At 34.0% G+C, this 23,933-nt stretch overlaps 1 protein-coding gene across 1 annotated transcript in view; it reads left to right on the top strand.

The window, feature by feature from the left end:
- Window positions 1-23,933, top strand: part of FAF1 (Fas (TNFRSF6) associated factor 1) — a 305,387-nt gene that overhangs the window by 139,340 nt on the left and 142,114 nt on the right. Inside the window, exon 8 of the mRNA XM_004678989.2 lies at window positions 3,260-3,346. Within this exon, the coding sequence (XP_004679046.1) occupies window positions 3,260-3,346 (87 nt within the window). The remainder of the gene's footprint in view (window positions 1-3,259; window positions 3,347-23,933) is intronic.

Genomic DNA, 23,933 nt, shown 5'->3' with positions numbered 1-23,933 from the left:
TATCACTAAAATTTCCACAATAAGAAAATGGGAAGTTTGAAGGGCGATAGTTACTCAGAATTTAACATTAATTATTGTCTATAAACATGCTTGGTAACAGTGAAAAACAAACAGTAGGGAAATGAATCAGTACTGTATTTTATACCACGTCAAGCTGATGTGATTTATATTTTTTTTCCTTAGTCACAGACAACTGTTGTATCTGAAGCAATGGGGAAGAAATGAAATTTTCCTTTAGAAAATGTGAAAACAAACTCTGGGAAATCAATTATTAATCTACAACATTTGATCTAAGTGCTGTATACTTTGTAACATAACTTTAATTTTCAGCTCTTATTCAAAGCTTTTACTGAGTTTCTTCAGGAGCAATTGAAACATTTGCATAGTTTAGCAGCCTGAATCTCATAGATTTAGAGCTTAATGCATAACAAGAATTGAAAAGATTATGAAGGTTCAGCATGATCTTGAGCCAATACTGATCAAAGAAAATGTGTAAGACAAAGAGGCCCTTAGGAAATGTTACCCTGTGAAGTGCCACTTGTCCTTAACTAGAATTTAACACAAATCTCTAAAGATGAAACTCCATCAGAAGTAGCTCAGTAAATGGCAGCTGAGCATGCCAGCCACAGCAACCAGACTTTGCCTCTCTCAAGTGCTCACAAATCTCTCAAGTCAATCAATCATCCTCTCAAACTTTCTCTCTTCTACCCCTTTACTCCCCCAGTACTTCTTTTTCTTCATCCCTTACTCCTCCATCCTTCCTTCTTTCAGAGAATTCTGAGTCCTTCATTTGATTCTTGATGACCTTATATTCCTCTGCATTTTATACACAGCCATGTTTTGTCATCCAGGATCCTAGAATACAATTTAAAAAGAAGAACTATTTTAATTTTTGGTTTGTATTTCACATGTTTTCTTCCCTGGCCAGATTATGACTGAAATTTTTAATTAAATAAAACCAATAAAGATAATGGAATTTTATATCTCAGTTAGTAGAACAATCACTTACTTTGTACTTTTGGCTCTCTTACCACTTGTTCTTTCGATATAATGGTTAAAGCTATATGGTAACAAGCATTGATAAAACATAGAGTTGTTTTTGAAAACTAATTTGTTTTCACTTAAATTGCTGTTTCATGATTGTGATTTAACAAGATTCTTTTTATTCAAATCAGAAACTGAATTTAGCTTTCCATTGAAATAACCAAGCATTAGTCTAATATGCTTCACTTTGTACCCTCTCAACCAAGTTCTGTCTGCATTAACCAGCTTACTCTATGACACATTGCTTAACAGATGTCATTCTGGGAAGAACAATGAAGCCAAATACTTGTGCAATGGGTAACATTACTTTAACTTTGATCACTTTTGTTCAGAACATCAGTCTGGCATTGTGCTTTATACCAACATAACACTATAGTCAGAACGTGCTTTCAGGCTTAGAATACCAAAGGAATGTTATTCAAGTGGGTGCAGTTACAGATGAGTTAATGAAAGAAGAAAAATACTGTTTATTTCATAATAGCATATTGCTATGTTTTAGAATTAAGGTGGAATTTAAAGAATTCTACTCCATAGTTATTTCTTATATATTCAACTCAGATTTGTGCATATCCTCTAGATATTCTGCTAGATTTCTAGATTGTTCTGCTTCTTCCCACACCTCCTACCTCTCAACCCAATTGCTGATGAAGCATGTCTTATCTGGATAGCATAATTAAAAGGCAACTTTAGGAAAGATTTTTTTTTTGCCTTGAGGGCCAAGTCTTATACTTCCTTCTTCTATACTTCCCCTTTCTTTTATCAATAGAGTACTTTGAGTTTATGAGTGTTTTTCTCTTTAAGATTACTGATGTTTATGTACAAAAATAGTCTCAGCTAGGGAAATGGTCAGAGGCTAGCCCAGTTGCTTGTTAGTAAATTGTTGGGTTGATAATAACTAATGAAAATTTCCAAACTTGATGTGACTGACCATAAACAAATACTGCATGGTAGACTGGCAATTGCTAAGAACCTCTGAAGAAAAGCTGTTTGTTTGAATTGAGTGGGGATCAAGCCATCCCCCCAGCTCCTCAGTTCTCATTTACTAAGTCTTTTTTCACAGGTGTACATTAGAGATAAGAATAGATTGAGTTCCATGTTTTGTTTTATTTTTTCCTTTCCCCAGTGAATATATATCCCTATTTCACTGGAAGGGTAACTTAGATGTGTTTGTGTATAATACACAGTAATGTGATACAAAATGCTGTAATTGGACAACATGATACTTTAGGCTTCTGCACTTTTAAGACATGAATGAATGCTCCTCGTTTTCCATATTAAAGGCCTACTGGAGAACATATTATATGCAACATTTCAATAGTCACTTCATTTGTTACAGTAGGCTAATTCCATAACCCACCTGAAGAGTTAGTTAAAATCAGTGATCTCTTCATTCTTATGATTAGTTCATCTATTTTATTTGTAAATACAATATGAAATAGAATTTTTGTTTAGAAAATAACATTTTAGAAAGAAAACAGAAGGTGTAATGATATTCTTAATTACTTGTGGTTTAACATTCTAACATTTTATTCTAATAATTCTTAACATCTTTTAATAAGTATAATGTTACATGGTGTAAAAACAGTTTGTAGTATTTAAAACACTTACTATATTTTCTTTTTAAGAAGGCCTGAATAGTGTAGTAATGGGTGGCTCTCAGCTAAAAAATATTGAATTACTATTTAATTTAGGATGATTTCAAGAAGTAACCTATGCTGGTTTATTAATAATTTTTATGTCTTTGAAAATTACATCAAACATTAAGGAAAAGTTCAGGTGTTTCATCTCATTTGCTCCAGAACAAAACAGAACATCCTCCTCTCTTCCACTTAGAAATATGAAATATAGCTTTTATTTTAATCACTGAATATCTTGAGTCATTTAAAAAATAGATTATAAAAAATTATAGTCTATCCTAGCTGAACTACATACCTAAAGTTCTTTAGCTGAAAAGAAATTTGAAGCCACCCAGGAATATAAAAATAATCAGCGAAGGGGAAATATTCTTGAATTATTACTTCATCTAGCCTTTACTGCATTTCTTCTTTAAATTCGGTTTAGATTTTTTACAAAATTTTTCTGATTTGTGTTTCTCTAATTTCAGATTATCTTTTTTTTTAATCTAGAAAAAAATACAATATATCACAGAAATTAACTGGCAGGTATCATAAGTTACGTGTAATCCTATTTTAATTGTCCTCTTTCTTTTTTATAGGTAAAGAGAAATGTGTATGACCTTACCAGTATCCCTGTTCGCCATCAATTATGGGAGGGCTGGCCAACTTCTGCCACTGATGACTCAGTAAGTGACAGTTATCAATTTTATATCTTTTCTTTCACTATTTTCATACTAATTAGCTGTGTTAACAAGCAGAACCAAATGCTTTGATCCATTGGAAATAATTAATTCAAATAATGTGGAAATAAGAAGGGTTATAATAATTTTTGTTCATTTGCAGAACAGATAATCATAAGCCAAGTATATGAGCTTTCTCTTGATAATATTACAATATTAGTATAAGGGACTTGATACTGCTTAATTTGATATAGATTTCTTTTTTGCTGAAGAAACTATGCTCAGACTACTGATGAACTATCCCCAAAACAAAGATTGCTCAGAATCAACTTAGTCATTATACACAAATTTAAACCTACACTTCTGCATGTTCATCATCACTTATTATTAGCAAAATACAAATTAAGACCATAATGAGATACCATTTCACACCTTTCAAAATGGCTCCATATCAAGAAGACCAGAAACAACAAGTGCCAGCAAGGGTATCAAGAACAGGGGCCCATCAACACTGCTGGCAGGAACGCACACTGGTCCAGACCTTATGGAAAGCAGTATGGGGATGTTTCAAAACATTAAAAACTGGTCTGCCATGTGACCAAATAATTCTACTCCTAGACATCTACCCCCAAAATTTTAAACACCAATTCAAAAAGAAACTTACACCTAAGTGTTTATTGTTATGTTATTTACTATAGCTAAATTATGGATACAATGTAAGAATTCCAAAAACAGTAGAGTGGATCAAGAAAAAATGGTACAGATACACTAGAATTTTACTCAGCAATCAAAAAAATTCATTCCATTTGTGGCAAATAGGGTTAGAGCTAGAAAAGATAATACTAAGTGAAATAAAAGATAATAACTGATGGCGTCACAAATATGTGGCATATGAGGTAACTAAACTAGAGTTAGGTAAAGACAAGCTTAAAAACTAACCCTTAATAGTCACCATGGAACTGAAGCACCAAAAGGAAGAGGGCAGTGGGTCAGAACAAAAGGAACACAATGTATTTTGGTGCTAGACTATGGGTGATTTGGTGGTGGGTGAACTATGGAAATAATACCCAATGGGGTACCCCAAAATTAACTCAATTAACAATAAATTAATCAAAATATTATACATTTTCTGTGTAGACACATACTTTAAAAAATAGTTTATTTCCATCTATTTTAGTATAACTATAATTTTTACATTTTATATCTTATATATTACTGTAAGATATATATCAAGAAGACCAGAAACCACAAGTGCTGGCAAGGGTATCAAGAACCTCCTACACTCCATTCTTAAACATACTCATGATTTTTGCTATTATAAAAAATTAGAACAGAAATACTGGCTGGTTATGAATGGCTAGGAGGTAAAGATGTGGTCATTGGTTTGAGGTTTTTGCCCCCCGTTGGAGAAATTTATTTTTACAAAAATAAGAGTAGTGTTCATAAGTGATAGCCTTCTGTTTACCTAAGGCTACACCAATGTTCTTAGCATTGTCTGATAATTTGCTGTGAAAAATAACATTAATAGAAAATAATTAAGAGCATATCACTTAAATTTTCTGAGCTTCAGTTACTTTATTAATTTACAGCATTGTTATGAGGATTGGTGATGATACATACATAGTACCTGGTTCATAATAAACATTCAATAAGTGAGAATCAATATTAAAATTACTGTTAACAGAGCTCAGAAAAGGGTGACAGGCTTGAACTGGCTGATTTATAAGTAAATAAAATCGTACCTGAGATTTGCTTATAAATTAATTTATAGGGTTGGGGTAGTGATTATAGATTATTGGATTATGAACAAATCTACATTATAGATTTATTATTAAATCATAAATCTAGCTATAGTTTATCTATAACCCAGTGATCTCTTGATTAGTGTTAAAGCTGGGTGATGCATATTAAGTCTGTTATACTGTTCTCTCAAATTTGTATAGATACACATTTTTCCATAGTAAAAAGTCTAAAACAAAAATACTTGGTTTAAGAGCAAGGGCATGTGATTATAAAGTCTGAAATATGCAGCTTCAGAGGAGTCAGCAGCGCTTAAACCCCACACTTGAAAAACCATACTGAAATAGGCTTGTCAGATGCAAGCTCTAAAAGTGATGAGCAAGTTCAGTGAAATACGATAAATTCTTGTTAGCTTAATGTGTTATACATTTTAGGTATTAAATCATTGAATTAAATGGCACCAACTTTTACAAAACCCACATTTAAATGATTATTGTAACATTTCACTTTTTTCAAAGCATTCTAATGCTTTTCATTTTTATAGAAAACATATAAAACAGCTAAAACACAGTGTATGAAAGACTATATTATTACCTGGTGCTGTATCTGTGTTAAAACAAACCCAAGAGGGAATCTCTATTAAGAGGCTTGATTCTTTTTTGCCTCATTATTCATATTTGCACCTTGTCCCAGAACCTGTGAAGTGATGCCTGCCCACACCTCCCCAGAGCAAATGTTGCCACGTTGGCAGGATGTTGCTTTGAGCGGCTTGATTTGATACAACAAAGATGTGTAGGGCCAGACTGCTTTTAGCTGGTGCCATAGAAGATCCACTAGCTCCACTGCTTGAGTTTTGGCAAAAGTGACTTATAACTGTACTCTTCTAAGAAGATTCTAGCCAAAGAAACGTCATGAAACCTTTCTTTCGTTTGGATTACAAAAACTCATAAAGCTGATGCTTGCTCTCTATATTGTTGCAGGCAGTGGTGTTTTTATACTTATTTAAATCACTCAAGTGGAGGCATCTGCTACAAAACAAGATCGTCCTCACAGCTTAGGGCATGAATTGGGTACAGCTGAGAAATGTCAGCTGTGTAAACAGTCTGAAGTGTGTTACCAACAAAAATATAATTAATTTCTTTCCAAGACACTGTGCCATAACTTCGTACTTAGAATGGTTTAACTTTCAGAGAAAGCACCTGAACATTTTCTTCCCAGTGCCAGAGTAGAGGATTGGTTATAAAGGCCATTTAAAGTGAGGCTAGTTTGCACTTTTCCTGCTTAGTGGCAGAAATTTGTGTAGCTTTGACTATATGGTAGCTATAGATACCAGTGGCTTCTATGAATTTATAGAAATAAATTAATGAATTTGGGATCATGGAAGTACTCTAAAATTAAATCATGGCAATGGTTGCACAACTCTAATATCAGTGAATTGCACATTTAAAATGAGTAAATTTAATGCCATGTAAATTAATACCGGAGAAAGCTGTTTTAATAGAAGTTAATGAAAAAACTAGATTAAAATCTTTTTTCATTTACTTTTTATGTTGCATGAGAAATTCTCAGAAACACAAGTTTGTTTTTTTTTTTTTCTCAGTGTACTGCTCATTAACCTTTGACTTAGCGAACAGGACAGAGAAATAGACTTATAATTAGATTCTTTTTAATTCTGAGTCTCTTATGAAACTGATAGACTACAGTCTTTTGACATTTTCAATCACTACACAGTGAAGTAAACAATCATTTAAGACATTGTTGCCTCATTTCCCTCCAGAGTTAAAATATTTTCTTTGCTGTAGTTGTACTCTAATGGGGTAAGGGATACTGTATGATTGTCAATAACTCTTTCAGTTCCTTTTGCACTTTCACCAGGGAAATAGGTATCTAAAGCTTCACCAGTAGGGGAATGTTTTCATGCTGTGACAGTTCAGCTGTGAGAACAAGGAGTTGCAAGAAGGCGAAATCTCATTTTACACTTTAACAAGGACGCCCCTGGTTTCCAAAGAGTAGAAATAATTTTAACACTGTGAATTATGTCTAGACACCTTATTATAATGCAGATAATTTGAATATGTATAGTTTTAAAGTTCCAGATTTTAATAATGCATATATGAATGTAGTAAAATCCTTCAGTTTTTAATTTTTTTTTTCATTTTTCTTTTGAGATACCAAATGATCATCTGTGGCCCCTATTAGAAATTTATATTCTGAGGTCTCTAGACATGTGTAAGAGTCAGAAAACAACATATTAAATATTCTTAGATTGAAAATAGGTCATTGTGACATTTCACTTTCTGTAAAATGGGCCATAGCTATTTGTCTACAAAATAAATACAAACTACACACATACTTTCTGCCTTCTTTTTTTTTTAAATGAGTCACTCACGAATGAGGCAGTATCATCTACTTTTGTCCCTTTGATGGGGACCATTTTGTTCTATAACTTCTTCCTGACACATTGTGTTTGGCAGGTGTCAAATTATGGCTGGTCCCTGACACTGAATCCTCCCCTGCCACTTTATAGGATTATTGTCCAAATACAGACTCTTAACATTATCATGTATTACCTACTAAGTAAACTCATAAGCTTCCATTATTGTCATTCCACCCTCTGCTGTAAGGTTAATATTTCCAAAATACAGAGTAAATGACATTGAGCATTGCTTACTTATCTTCAGTGGCTACCCTATTCTTGCTATTTGATGTGCAGATTTTTATAATGGCATTCAAAACCCTTCATTCTTTGGTCTGAAATTTCCCTTCTGGGTTTATTTTTCCAAAGAGGCCCAGAAGAAATGCCAGTACCCATTTTGCTGCTCTTTGTATATATTTGTTGCTCTTTCCTACTTTGTCATTTAATCACATTATTCCTTTCAACAAGAATACCTATATATCTCCCTTCTCCAGGACCTTATTTTAAGAAACGCATCCTATATTCCTGATCCCAAGTTACTTTCTCCAGCCCTCCTAAAAGTTAGTTTTCTAGGGCCCTCCCTGGTGGCACAGTGGGTTAAAGCACTGCACTGAGAAGCTAAAGCCACTTCCGCATGAGTTCGATTCCCACCTGCCCCGGAGGTGACCACATGGCGAGGCAGACCTCTCCTGACCCACCCGCTGCTCCCCTCAGCAGTGTACTTTGATCATCTGCCTGTTCTGCTCCCCACTCTGTCTCTGGTGAATCCTATCACCCTCCACATCTCTGACCTGTACCCCAGTTCTGTATGATTAAATAAATAAATCTTTAAAAAAAAAGTTAGTTTTCTAAGTTTTTATTCTTCTATTTAAATTACTGTATTTTTCCTTGTTCATTCCTTCATTTATTTTTCTTACCTGACGTCATCATTTAACATCTCAATATCCACAAAAAAATTAATCTCTCCAGGTCTTAGTTTCTCTAACTATAAAACACAGGTAATTCTAGAGTTATTATAAAACTAAAAGAGTAATTGCAAGTATAGTTACTCCTAGATTTATTTTAAATATTGAAAGTCAGTGCTATATATGCTTAGCATGTGGTTAAACAATTTTTATCCCTCCATCTATTTCTTTATTCATTTGATATTTGTGGGACAATGCTTATACGACAATGTAGGGTAAATGGAAACTAATAATTTTTTTTTTCCCCTCCACCATTAGCATCTGTGATTGACACTTGTGGTCTTATATACGTGCCTGATGGTGGGAGGGTGGGAAAAAAACTGATCACTTCCACTTAAGGTAAAGGAGCCTTAAAGTTGGAAGGTTCAGGTCCTGTTCTTTATGAATTGAAAAGTGTATTGTGAAACAGATAAATAAACAATGATTATTAAAGTTTACATAAATGTAATGGTATCATAGAAGAGGGCACAACCAATTTTGCTGACAGATGGGAATAAAAATGGCTTCCCAGAGTAAAGGACATTTGCTTGCATTTTTTTTAAAGATTTATTTATTCAGGCATACAGAACTGGGGTAGAGGTCGAGGTGCAGGGGTGGTGAGAGGATTAACCAGAGACAGAGTGGGGAGCAGAACAGGCCAAGTGACTAAGTACACTACTGAGGGGGGCAGTGGGCAAGCCAGGAGAGGTCACCTCCAGTGCTGGGGAGGTCACCTCCAGTGCTGGGGATTGAACTCATGCTGAGGTGGCGTTAGTTTTATTTATGCTTATAGAACGGGGTACAGACCAGAGGTGTGGTGAGTGAGAAGATTCACCAGAGACAGAGTAGGGAGCTGAGAGGAGCAGTGGGTGGGTCAGGTGGGCCATGCCATGTGGGTCAACTCCCTGGCAAGAGGATCGAACTTGTGCTGTGGTGGCTTCTGAAAGCTTCATATTACCGTGCTTTAACCTGCTGCGCCACCAGGGAGAGCCCGGCTTTAGTTTCTTAGTGCTGTGTTTTAACTCACTGCGCCACCAGGGAGGGCCCTGCTTACATTTTAATTTGTATGCTTGTGTTCCTCTCTTTCATAAATTTAAAAAATTGAGAGTAAAAACTGTTTTCCTCATCTTTGTATTTTCAGCAGGATCAAACATGGTTTTTCTACAGTCATTCATTTGAATTATTCATAGCTGCTCCACTAAGTTTACATGTATGGCAGTAGTTAAAGGGTGAATTTGCATAATTATAACTTGATAAATTGTTTGAAAATAGTTTTTTCCTAATAAAAATTAAATTATTTAAAAGTTCTTTAGTGGCAAATAGACTAGCAGGTCTGGTGGAGGAGAAATACTAAACAGATTTTGTGTGTGTGTGTGTGTGATAGGAAGGGAGAAGGAGTAAGGGGGATTTCGGGGAAGGTATGGGAGAAACAAAGCAGACCAGTGCAAGTTCATGGAATCCTGGTATTGCTATTACTTGGACAATGTTAGCACCCTTAAAAATTGCGAAAAAATTATTTTGACAATTAAAGGATTAATATAATAGGGTGAGCCATATCAAATTGTCATATTACAAGGATAGTATTCTTGGCTAGTAGCAATTTCGCATGGTTTTACTAAATATTTAAAGTACATAAAATGCAGGGTTACTGTTCATCTAAATCCCACTCACCATCTTTTTTGGCTTTTATAAGTAATATTTTTTGAAACACAGTCATATATACTTGTTTATGCAATTGTTTTTACAATATAACTAATGGCAGGGATTTGTAGTTCTAAAAAAAAAAAAGTCACATGGTACACAAACCTTAAAATATCTACTCCCTGGCCCTTTATGAAAAAATATGCCAATCCATGGTGAAATGTCTGGCATTTAATAGGCATTCAACAAACATTAGCTCTATTTCTCTTGAGTAAGCACCTTCTTTATATTGCATACACATGTAGAATCAGAAGCATTCTTTGAGTAACTTCAGGGTCATCCAATGCTATTTAAATTACTTTGTTAGCCTGTCCCAGGTCAGACAGATTCAGGCATTCTTTGGACATTTTCACTAGTTTTATCTTTATTTGGCAAGGTCATGGATAATGTTGCTTCTGATGGTGGTGAGACTCAGTAGCTTCAGAAGGTTCATTGCCCTTGTCAACACATAGAGTCTTTTACAAATAACACAGGCAAAGACTAAACAGACGGAAAGAACAGCTTTGAAAGCAGTAGAAGAAAGTTTGAGTTTAAAAGGAGTGAAAGTTAAGAAATGGACTGTACCTGGAACAAAAAGGGTACATTCAGGAGAGTGAATGAAACACTCAAGTGATACAGTTATGAGGTAAATATGTAAATAAGGAGAACATGTGGAAGCAAGACAGTCTCCAAAATGAAATTTATAACCACTAAGATTTGATGCTATAAAAATTGATTTTAGTTTATTAAAGTCCATAGCCTTAAAGACACCTGTTTCTCCCCATGAATATAGTAACTACTATGGAAATTTCCTTCACTCCATAAACAACTAGAAAACTATATGAAATATGTGAAATGTTTTCAGATATTATACAAAAGGTAGTGCAAAACTCTGTAGAAGGAAACAAATGAACTCTATGGTACTCTTACACTGTATCTAGAGGCAATTTCTATACCTCAGAGCAGGGATTAAAAACAGAAACAGAACTTTATAAATTTATTTAGTTGAATAGTCAGAGTGAAGTTCAGGGAGGCTAGGCAGTTAGACTTAACAAAACAGAGTATCGTCAGAAAAAAAGACTCCAAAATCTACATAAGGTTGATTTTTAGTGGAATATTAGTTTGTATATGCATAGAGTAAAATTCCAGGAGTCTGGTCAAAGAGCAAATACCAGAGGAAAGAATAACTAATTGGGAAGGACAAGTAATTCTCAAAATTCACACAGAACAGGGAATAGTTAAGAGTAGAGACATATCAGTATGTATATGGGGTATTCAAGAGATACCCCTAGAAGAGTCACATCTTATCTTAGTGGAGTGTATAAACTAGTCTAGAATGGCAGTTCCCCAAACTTCCCTTCTACAAGCTAAAGAACAACAATTAAAAGAAACAAGGTGATTAACAGATAACTCTCTCTAAGAGCAGAGACCAGCATGCAATCAAAATTACTATACACGCAAAGTAGCAAGAAGATCTAACCCATAAGCAAGAAAGGAATTAGTGAAAAAAATGGACATATCAGTGACTTAGATAATAAAATTAGCAGATAGGGACTTCAGCTATATTATAAAACTATGAATCAGCTCAAGAATTTATAATGAAATTAATGAGAAGAGAGTAGAATACATAAAGTATCCTTTTAGAGATGAACAATATAATTTCTGAAATAATTTCACTGGAAGGGTTTAACAGCAAATTGAAAGCTCCTAAAGAAAAGTCTAGTGAACTTGAAGATAATACAATAGAAACTAAGCTAAAAGTGGGGTGGAGGGGAGGGATACAATAATAAGTGAACATAGTATCAGTTTCTTCTGGAATAAAATCAATCATTCACAATGGTCATTGGAGTCCTAGAAGGACAGAAAAGATGGGAATACATGAAGGAGGTTAAAGACAAAAAAAAAAAACAAAGTACTAATTGAGGTTTTTCCATGTTCAATGAAAAACTATAAAACTCACAGATCCAAGAAGGTCAATGAATCCCATGAACCCATGAAGACTAAACACAAAACATTTCACACTAAGGAATATTATAATCAAATTGCTCACAAGCAATAAAGACACAAAGCAAGTGGAGTTTTAAAATACACATTATATAGGGGAACAAAAAATAGACATTTTTAGACTTCTTATTAGAAACTGCAAGCCAGAAAACAGTGGAATAGGGTTGTAAAAGTACTGAAAGTTTTTTTAAAAATAAATTATTAATGCATATAATACTGGGGAATAAGCCAGAAGATGTGGGGATGAGAGGATTCACTAGCAATAGAATGGGGAGCAGAGTAGGTGGATCTACTGAAATACATTGCTGAGAGGAGAGGTCTGCTGTGCCATGTGGGTTAGCTTCCTGGACAGGGAAAGAATTCATGCTGCAGTGGCTTTGAAAAGCTAAAGAGTGCTGAGACTTTAACCTTTGTACCACCAGGGAGGTCCCTTGAAAGTTTATTTTTTAAATGACAACTTCAATATCAGATAAAATTAATCTTTCAAAACTGATGACAAAATTGAAACTTTTCAGGCAAACAAAAAACTAAAGAAAATTTGGTGACATGAAACCTGCACTATAAGAAACATTAAAGGAAGTTTTTTAGACACAGAAAAGTGATACCAAAATAAGAGACCTACATAGAAGAATGAGGGGTGCTATTAATAGTAAAAATGACATTCCTTATGTTTTTAATATCTTTAAAAAAATAACAAGTAGAGTTTTGAACATGTGTAGAAGTAAAATATATGGCTATCACACCAGACGGAATGGAATTATGTGGTTATAGTGTCCATGTGTTATACATGAAGTAGTATAATATCAATTGAGGGGATTCTGTTGTATTAAAGATGACTGTTTGAGTAAACCTTAGAGCATCCACTAAAAATATACACAATAAAAGTATAGCTAATAAGCTATAATAAATAAAAGAGAAAATGGAGTACTGATAATGATATATTTATAGTAATAATCAGGAAGGTAGGAAAATAAGGAGAACAGAACCTAAAAAACAAACAAACAAAAAAACAATTCTGGAATATGACCAAAACATGTACAAGATAGCAAGTTTAAAGCCAACTTTATTTATAATTACACTGAACATAAATGGCCTATATATTGAAGGGTAGCGTTTACCAAAATGAATTTTAAAAAGCACTAAAGTTTATGCTGCTTACAAGAAATATAACTATAGTGACAATGATAAGTTAACCTAAATGAGTGGGAAAATACTTACCAAGCAAACACTAACCATAGGTAAACTTTAATGACTATTTTAACACAAGACAAGGTACAGAACATTACCTTAACTAATGGTCCCCAACCTGAAAGTCTTTCCAGAACTGGCCTGCTTGAGGGCTGAGTAGGAGTGACGCTACGTGCCTGTCCTGTTAGTACTGTCACAACAAAACCTGAAGTTAGGTGATTTCATATTACTTGTGATGACAAGTTACATGGATTCTAGGTACCACAGCCTTTCGTATTATTCTTGGAAAAACATTCATAAGTTGAGGCTCCTTTACGGATGACCAAAGAAACAGATATCAGGCAAACATTTCCTTCAGAAAACCATGAAATAATTATGAGTAAATCTAACAAAATATGGATATGATGTACATTGAAAATTAAATTATTGCTGAAAAAATAAAGTTCTTAAATTGGAAATATATTTATTGTGATCATGGATTAAAACACTCAGTATTTTTAAGGTGATACTTCTCATCACACGTATAGATTCATTGCAATCCAATCAAAACCTTAATAGCCCTTTTTTTGGTAGAAATTAAAATTTAGCTGACTCTAAAATTTATGTGAAAATGTGAAGAAACCAAAATTACTGAAGCAATTTTTAAAAAGAACAAAGTGGGCAGAAATTACAGTGCCTGATTTCAAAAACAGTACAGCATTCAAGATAATGTGGTAATTGTGTAAGGATAAAAAAGAACATTCAGAAATAGATCTATATAAATGTTGTCAGTTGATTTTACACAAAGATACCAAAGTCGTAGTGCAACAGAAAAAGGATGTCTGTTTTTTTAAACAAATGGTGATTAAATGACTAGATATTAATATGGATAACTTCAGCCTTCACCTGATGCCACACCCTAAAATAATCTCAAAATGAATCATATCCCTAAATCCAAACATGTAACTGTAAAACTTACAGAAAAAAAAAATAGAGAAAATTTCCTTAGATCTTTGCTCTTAGGAAATTCTTACATCTTACTTAGACCTTAGACTTAGAGATCATAGGGTAGGAAAAAATTACCTAAGACAGTAAGACCTCTCCATAAAAGAAAAAAAAAAAATTTAAATTTCATCACAGTTTGTAACTTTTGCTCTTCAAAGACACCATTTAGAAAAACAGGAGAGAACAAGCCATAGGTTCAGAAAATATTTACAAAACATTGGCAAAGGGTCTGTGTCCAGGTTATAAAAAGAGGTCTTACAATGAAATAAAACATGATAGAATTTGGAGAGGTAATAGAAAACTTGGATATTTTGATATGGTAGTGGTATTTATGATTGTATATATTCATCAAAATTCTTTGTGCTGAATACTTATTATGAGTGTGTTTTAAGATAGGCACTGGACTGCAAAGCTTTCTATTTTAACTAGTAGATTAGGATGAATATATTGATTTGAAACTATAATTGGTAAATGAGAGGACAAAAACTAGAAACAGTGTTTCTCCAAATCAACCCCTTTGATAACAATGCTCTTTCTTTGTGCCATGCTATTTCTTATGTGTTACCTGTTTCTTAAAATAGCTTTAATTTTAAAATATGCAGTCTAATTATTTCCAGAATTTCACTCAAAGTGGTTTGAAACTTTGCAGTTATTCAATAAAAAGCAAAAACAGATACAAAAATTGCCTTTATTAGGTTAGCACATATATGTTCTTCAACATAAGTGAATTTTAAATTCTTGCTAAACATTTTGGTTTATACGTGTATGTATTCTTGAATAGTAGCCTTATTTTTAATGTGGAACCACTCTACTTTGCTATCCAGGCTATTTAACACAGAATAGGTGACTATATCAAGAGATACTTTATATAGTATTTTATAGTTTACTATATATATAGATAGATAGTTTAATTTGAACCAAGTAGATTGAAGTAAATAATTTTTGATAGACATATTATACAGTGGGGGCTTCTCTGGTGACGCAAGTGGTTGTCTCAGCAGTGTGCAGCTATTGGCAGCCACTGCAGCATGAGTTCCATCCCCCCGCCAGGGAGCCATTAACCCTCATGGCACAGCAGGCCTCTCCTGTTTGCCCACCACTCCCCTCAGCAAGTTATTTCAGTTAATCCACCTGTTCTGCTCTGTATTCTGTCTCTAGTGAATCCACGCACCTACCCTCCAACCCCATTCTGACCTGCACTCTAGCTCTTGTATGCATAAATAAAATAAGTATTAAAAAGAAACAAATATTATACAGTGGGATGCAGCTCCTATCTATTATAAATTTCCCTCGGGGTTATGTCAAACCACGTTTTCCTTCTATCTAACCATTAAAGATGAGTACTTAAAATAATTTATACTGTGAACTCTCTGAGGGCAGGAAGCAAGTCTTATTCGCCTTTCTATCTCAAGTACCTAGCATTGTTCCTGGCACAAAATAAATGATACATTTATATTAAATGTACACTGACAAATCAAATGACTGAATTGCATTAAGTAACTGTTAGCCCTATTAATTCTGATATATAATACTGTATTTTACAGATGCGCCTATTCTTTTTCAGGAAACCAAGCTCTTTTCCTCCCTCTCTTAATGAGAAAAGTAGTATTGGAACCCTTGTACCTGACCCTATTCCATAACTCAGAAATGGAAGCTTGTTTATAATACATATATGCCTTAATCTCTGGCATTTGTGTTTGCAAATGCTGTCTATTACATTTAAACAGCTGTAACATGTGATGAGATTTCTTGAGTTATTTTCTTGAGCAATGGAAATATGAATTGAAAGAGTAGTTTTCAATTCAGCTTCTTTAGTTGTGTTTTTAGACCCCTGGGTTTTAGATACAATCAATTGGCCATAATTCTCTATTTGAGAAAGATTGTGAAGATAGCATTATCCTACTATAACCTGTTTTGTAACTGACAGATTTCATGGCACTTTTTAGTGTACCCCCACCCCCCCAAGGGAAAAAAAAGGCATTTGTAACTATGTCTAATTGGCTAAATTCTTACAAATTTTCTAACCCAAAGAGTAGGTTAAAATGAAAATTCATCCCTGTCAAGTAGCCTTTTGAGCTCAATGTAACTTAATCAATAGTCACATCAATTGCTGCCTCACATCATAACATTGTTTAATATTCTGCATGTAGAATATATAAGGGTCTTTTGGATAAACATCTACAAGAGATTGTTGGTATTGATTGGTCTCACAACCAATGGAAGTCTTTTTGTTCTTTTATTGTATGTTTGTTGACAGTTGTGATCAACAAGGAATGAACTGCTTTACAGTTTATTACTTTCAAAGTACAAATCTGAATGCTGTGGATTCAGATGTATAAAAGAGATAAAATTACAGACAGCTTTGAGTGGCAGTTACATATCAAACCTCACGGGGGTTTGACAGGCAACGAATATCGTTATTAGACGCTTTTTCCATAATTGCTGACATTTATCCAGTGTTTCACAGTATTTGCTAATGTATTAATGCAGTCAATCTCTGAGAGGCTGCACATGCCTTTTTAGCCCTGGCTTTTATAGGATTCTGAAATTCATAGACCCACAGATACTTATTCCCTGCTGGTTGCCGTAGTGACAGAGCTCAGAGATAAGCCAAGACAGAGCCCTTTTGTGATTGCTTTTCAGGTGACATTCAGCGGCAGCTTGAGTAGAGTGTCCTTTTATAGTTCCTGTAATTCAGAAAATGATAACAGCTTTTTGCTGCTTAGGAGAGAAGTCTGTGGACTGCTCCCGGTGGGATTTTGGTTTGCTGTGCCACTTCATACCAACACCAGCCTGATAAAGTTCTTATTATTGTGGAGATTTCAAAGTGCAAGGGGACTGAATTAATTATAACAGGTTAGAAAATACAAGACTGATGCTACAAATAAAACTTAAGAACCAATACATGTTCTCCAACCATATGTAACAAGTTAATTCAGATACTTTAAGCTATTGGTGATGACATACTTAGTCACTTGCTTAATAAGTAAATGCACCTAATTTCTAAATTGCAGGTGATACATGCCAGCTGTTATGTCTCAAATTTTAGAAATTAACTCTTGTTTTTGTGTATCATTTTCTCATTTGAAACTATTACTTCAATAATTTGTTGTTTTGTGGCAGTTTTACTTGGACACTTTCTTAGGGTTATCATAATTTTTTTTCAGTATTCTTCGTGGAATAATTAAAAAATCAATGCTTATAATTTCGTAAATAGTAGCTTATATAAAGTACTTCAAGTTATGAAGAAAATTCTGTGATGTTTGAACATACTGGGAAGTAGGGTTTGAGTGCAGTTTAAGAAATAATAAGAAAATACCATATTACTAGAAAAAACATAGACATCCTATGGACTCATGTTTTTCACCTAAACTTTTGATGCTAAGAGAGTTGGTAGTCTTAATTCTGGAAGAAGGAAAACTTCAGTAATAATGGGTATTACCTGGTAATATTATTATTCAGTAATAATAGGAAATCTTGAGAGCCACAAACCACTGTGTAGTTGATATTATTGAAAAGAGGCAAAAAGGAAAATCAAGAAGAGACAGAAACTAATCCAAATCAGACTACGCAAATCTGAAGGAAGGTGTGGATCACTTAAATATCCTACCTCTAAAATCTAAATGCAGTTTATCGTGAAACGGGATACAAGAAGAATGAGCTGAAGAGAAGTAACTTGAGAATCTGAAGAGATGAAAAAGAATGATGTTTTCCCAGTTTCTAAATTGTTGGTGAACCATGTAGATGAACAAGATTATAGATAGCACATGAGTATGGGCTTAGAAGGAAATTTTGGCGTAAAACCTCAAATTGGTTGTCTTGGATTAGATGTGCAGTTGAAAAGCTGGAGATCTGATTTGTGTTACTTGTTTCTAACCTTTCAGTCTCATTTAGAGCAGATGTAAGCTCAACTCTCATAAAATTCAAATATTTGTAATTCAGACAAAAAAGGGTAACCTTCAGATTAGTGACAAACAAATATGACATTTTCAAATGATATTTAGTAGACCTTTATTAAAACTGTTATCCCACCTTATTCATTGAATTTCTTAGAGTTAACTTAATCATTAACCACCAGTTTTGATAAACTAAATCAGTGAAAGAGAGAAGAGAGATTTATAGGAGTTGTATTATATGATATACTTTTATGTGTTATGGTTATCCCAGGAATCTCAAAATTTACTATTCCACTTAGGTCTTTTAGATTGTAACTCACAATGTTATATAGCTGATGAGTACTGTTTTGTAATTGTTACTAAGACATAAACCAAGGTAGCAAACAAAGCAAAAAAAAAAAAAAACCCAAAAACCTATAGAAAAAAAAGGCATGTAATTGTTCAAAAAATGCTTTGAAAGACTTAAAAAATGGTTATTATATCTAGGAATTTGGTTGTTTCTGCTAACATGACAACTTATCTCCTGAATTCAAAAACTCAAAGAATTTCACTGTCATTCTTGCTTATGATGTTTATCTGTTTTCAAATGATTTTAAAGTAAAAAATAATTTAATGAAAATTAGCCTTTTGTACAGTTTCAAAGCACACTGTTGCAAGTGTTGCAATGAGGACAGAAATTACCTTTAAAAACTGAAGTTTAGTTATTTTAATACTAAATTTGGAATATTTTTGTGACTTGACCTCTAGGAAGCAAAAAAAAAAAATGATTAGATGAGATATAATTATTTCTCCTGACTCTGGAGTTACTAATTTTGTTATTAATAATAATGAGAATAATGGTCATTTATTGTGTTTTGTTTTCTGACCTTTTTATGTTTTATCCCTAATTTCCCCGTTGATATACCCTGAAAGATAGATATTATTTTCCTATATTTATGTTTTATCCCTAATTTCCCCGTTGATATACCCTGAAAGATAGATATTATTATTCCTATATTTGCACTTGAAAGAATTGAGATTTAGAGTGATTTACTTTAGCAACCACTGGATTCGATAAAAAGTGGTGAAAGGGACCTCTTGCCACTGTATCACTTAACCTTCTTAGCAACCCTATGAAGTGAAGGTTATCATTTGTCCCATTTTACACACGAGTAAACTGAGGCATATTCAAATGGTGTTACTGTTACAGGGCAGGGAGAGGGGCACCCTAGAACCTCCAAACCTGCTTGCTCTATATAGGTTTTGCCACCTACCACATGAAGACAAAACATCAAGATAAAAGACACATGAAAATGGCCAGACAAGTCTGGAAGGAAAAATCAAAATCCAGATAAACACTGCCATAGTCATCTGCCCCACGGGTCTCTCACCCACATCTGTTTCAACCAGTCTAGGACCAAAAGACTAGTCAGCTTCTTCACATGCCTCTCTGCTCCATGTGCTTCCTCCAGGTCTCCTTCTTGTTCTCCATACTGCTTCCTCCTTCTTCAGTGTCCTCTTCAGATTCTTTCCCCTTCTTAGCTCCATCCTCCTTTTGGTGGGGCAGGGAACCTGGAAACCCCTTTTCTGGGGTTTACATTACCATTATTAAATGGCCGTGGTATTTAAGCCCATGTAGAGTATAGTTTATGGCCTTACCATACCAAATACCTCTTCTACTAGCAAAGAAATATTTACAATTGTGCATCTGTGAAAACTTGTCCATCATCTATATGATTTCTTATGCCATAATATTCATTCTAGAGCAGCTAAGGATTAGCTTGCTATATTCATTTTGGCCAAATTCCACTTTTGTAGAAGGTAATATAGAAATGGATACTGTATCTTTCTACTGTGATCTACTGTGAAGTATGACCAGTGTGAGTCACATTTACCAATTTTCTTTTCTTGACTATTAGTTTAACCGGCCATAGACAGATGTCAAATTTAATTGTTCATAAGCTTTTAAATCCAAAAAGGAGAAGGTATCATTCTTCTAACTTTTTTCATCTCTAAAGCTGCTGAATGAATACTAATTGATCCATAAAAGTCCAGAAATGATGTTAAATATTATTAAGCATGGAAGATACCATCACTACTTATTTAAAAATTTGTCCGAAGTCACAGAGACAGGGTTAAAACTTGAAAGCTCCTTTATACTGAACATTAGGGTATTGCCACTAGACCAGTCCATGACTTTCAGATCAAATAACTATAATTAGAAAAAGAACACTGAATTTGAGAGGTAAGAAAACTTTGTGTGTAGTTGAAGCTGAGTAAGATCCTCCCTTCACCTGTGCTCTGTACGCCCATTCATTTCTTTACCCTTAGAATTTTATATTATCAATAATTTCTTTAGCATTTTAATCTTACTGTACAAGATTTCTATCCACATTTACACATAAAAAATCTTTCATCTTTAAACAAACACACATCTACATACCATAAAGACAAAGGCAGAAAATCCTCCCTGATTTTAGCTACTGCTTTCTCTCTCTCTCTCTTTTTTTAAAGACAGACTTCAAATAACTATCTGTAATCAACAATCACTGTTTTTGCCTTTCAATGTGTTTCTCAACTCACACCATTCTGGCCTTCAATTCATTTCTCCACCTGAATAGCTTTTCTTCAGGTACTAATGACAACAATGTTGCAAAACATAGTAGGCCTTTAGTTCTCATTGTACTTAACTTCTTAATAGATAACAACAACAACAAAAACTTTATTGAAGTATATGCTTTCAGAAAATCATACAAGTCATAAATGTGCAACTTAATAAATTTTCATAGATACCTTATGTAACCAGCATCCAAATTAAGAAAGAGAATATTTCCATCATTCTCAAAAGATCCTTTTAGGTCTCCTCATCCAAGAGATAAGACTGTAGATTAGTTTGCCTGGCTTAAACATATATAAATGAAATCATGTTGTATGTATGTGTATGTGTATGTGTATATATATATATATGTATATATGCATATGCTTTGCAAACACAGTACATTATATATAGAATCAGCATATAGATGGTGACTTGTTTTCTACTTTCCTTATTCCCTTTCCTTTCATCTTCTCTTCCTTTTTCTCAATCTTATGTTTATTTGACTGAACTATATTCTCATATGTAGTTATAGTTCATCCATTCCCATTGCTTGATAATAATTATATAGACAACCCACTTCATCTGTTTTGTTGTTGAAGGGGTGAGCACATGGGGAATTTTCATTGCTAGACTGTTTCAAATAATTTTCATTAATTTTTAGCAGATTTGAAAACTCCTTCCTGAAAACTCTTCCCTTGACTCCTATAATACCACACTCTTTGTTTTTTCTTTGCTATAGTACTCTTTCCTTTTCTTTCTCATCCTTCTCTACCCAGTCACTAAACATTTTTTCATCTCAGTTGTAATCCCTGTGGATTTCCCAACACCAGTTAACCCATGTGCCATCCCCATGGTCCCGTGTGCTCTTCCCTCCCCAGTTTTGATCCGATTCCCCTCTCCACCCCTGTAGAATTTCTGATTTATAGTAGTGTATTGATTTTCATTTTTACTTTATTATAATTGCTTTTTGTTTTTCCTGATCCCGTACACTCTTGCTATGAGTGAAACCATTCAGTATTTTTCTTTTTCTTTCTGGCTTGTTTCACTAAGCATTGATCTCTTCCAGCTCCATCTATGTTGTCACAAATGGCATGAGCTTATCTTTTTTGATTGCTGAGTAATATTCCATAGTGTATATGTACCACATCTTCTTGATCCTGTCATCTATTTTTAGGCACTTAGCTTGATTCCACTTCTTTCCTATTGTAAATAGTGCAGCAATAAACATAAGAGTGCAGGTGTCTTTTTGTGGATAAGAACCACAGTCTTCTGATTTGTCTACCAGATTGCCTCCCATGGAACTTCATGGCCTTTTTGGTTGGCTTCACCAGCATGATGCCACATGTGCTTTAACCTGTACAAAAAAATCCTTAAAATTTCCCAACTACAAATTTCAAAATAGAACATTGTCCCTCAAATGCCATAGTTAAAATGAATGAATATAATATTGCAAAGTTTTCAAGTGCTCTTTATTTGGTATGGGCTATAAGCTGGTGCATCTGTGGAACAAGTTGGTACTTGAGACTCTTAGGAGATGAAACTTGATACTGACAAGGTTCAGTATATTTGGAAGATGAGGAGATCCATAGGAACATGATAATGGAGAGGATGATATTAAGAAGCCTATGGTGTAGAGACTAGGATATAGTACAGAGTTACCTAGTATGATGAGGGAGAAAACAGACCCTAGAAGAGAATTTAAGGAATGAGGGTAGAGTCCAGCCTGCCTCCCAGTTGTACCCAATTATAATTTCCACTATTCTAAGATATATAAGCTATATAATCATAGCATCCCCAGGGGAGCCACCTTTGTTACAGTATTCCCAACAACACCTCACTCCAGTAAAAGTCAATCACATCCGTTGTTCCTTAGCTCCCTATGTATCCAAATGACAGCATACTGGTTCTTAAGTTCCAGGCATCCAATCTTGATGCATCCCTCCCAAGTTGGCAAAAACAAGGATGCTTTCATTATCACCCTTTCCTAGTAAACTTTGCGTGAGACTGACTGTGGCATGGTATTTTTCTTCCAGGCCATAACTGAGTAAAGGTTTTAGTGTTTAGGAATCAGGAAAAGGTCATTTGGGTAATGTTATTTTGGTTCTGTCAAATAAGTTTGAATGTCATTTTAGCTGGGAAATAGTATTTATTGATGTCATGTAGGAGGCCCTTGGATTAACTCTTGGTAAGATGTATAAATATCTTGAATGACGGTGTGGAGAAAATAGTGTGGTGCATCAACTACCGAGCACGTAGTTTCCCCTCTGTCACCTGTCATCTGTTTGACCTTGGACAGGTCATATAAGTCCCCTGGACTCTAGTTTCCTTAGCAGACAGATAAGCCATATTAGAAGATATACAGGTGATAATGGAATAGAAGATCTTAAAATAGCTTTAGAGAAACTTAAAATTTTGCTAAGCTTATGTTTCCTCATCTGTCATATGAGAGTATTAGCAGTTTGAGGATTAAATAAGTTGATGAATGTGAATTGCCTGCTTAAGTAAAAGTTGGTTTCTTATGGGTGAATAGGTAATAGGTTCTACAATTAGAACAATTTGAATTAGAATTAGCTCTCAACCTAGTGCATAGTAGATGCCCAATAAATACTGGAATTCTCTCCATCTTTTCTACATCAACTTTAAGATTTCCCTTAACTCTAAAATTCTCTGATTTTATACAGTTTTAATGCATGAGTCTTTAGCAAATAAAATAAATGAACTAAAAATAGGTAAATCTCAAATAATAAGTAACTCTTAAATTATAACTATATCAGTGTCCTTTAAAAAAATAAAGTTTTTCATAATTCTCAAATCATTTCTTGCTCTGCTTTCACTAAGAGATCTCCAGAGATTCTGTTTCATTTTGAAGGAAAAATGCTAACATGTGTTTATGAAAATAATGTATAAAATGGAAACTCAAGGGTAAAATCTTACTTTTTAGTTTAGTTATACTCACAATAAATATTAATATTTTTAAAACTATTGTCCTTTTCAATAGTTTAGGCAGTTCAAAAATTATGGGTTGGTTAGTTTTCTTTTTTTTTTATTATTTTTTTAATTTTTTTAAAGATTTATTTATTATTTATTTGTACAGAACTGGGGTACAGGCCAGAGATGCGGAGGGTGAGAGAATTCACCAGAGACAGAGCGGGGAGCAGAACAG

This window comes from Condylura cristata, unplaced genomic scaffold (assembly GCF_000260355.1).
Source record: "Condylura cristata isolate star-nosed mole 26May11 unplaced genomic scaffold, ConCri1.0 scaffold00008, whole genome shotgun sequence".
NCBI classification, from domain to species: domain Eukaryota; kingdom Metazoa; phylum Chordata; class Mammalia; order Eulipotyphla; family Talpidae; genus Condylura; species Condylura cristata.
The sequence above is the reverse complement of the archived record's forward strand: the minus strand, read 5'-3'. Positions and strand labels throughout refer to the sequence as shown.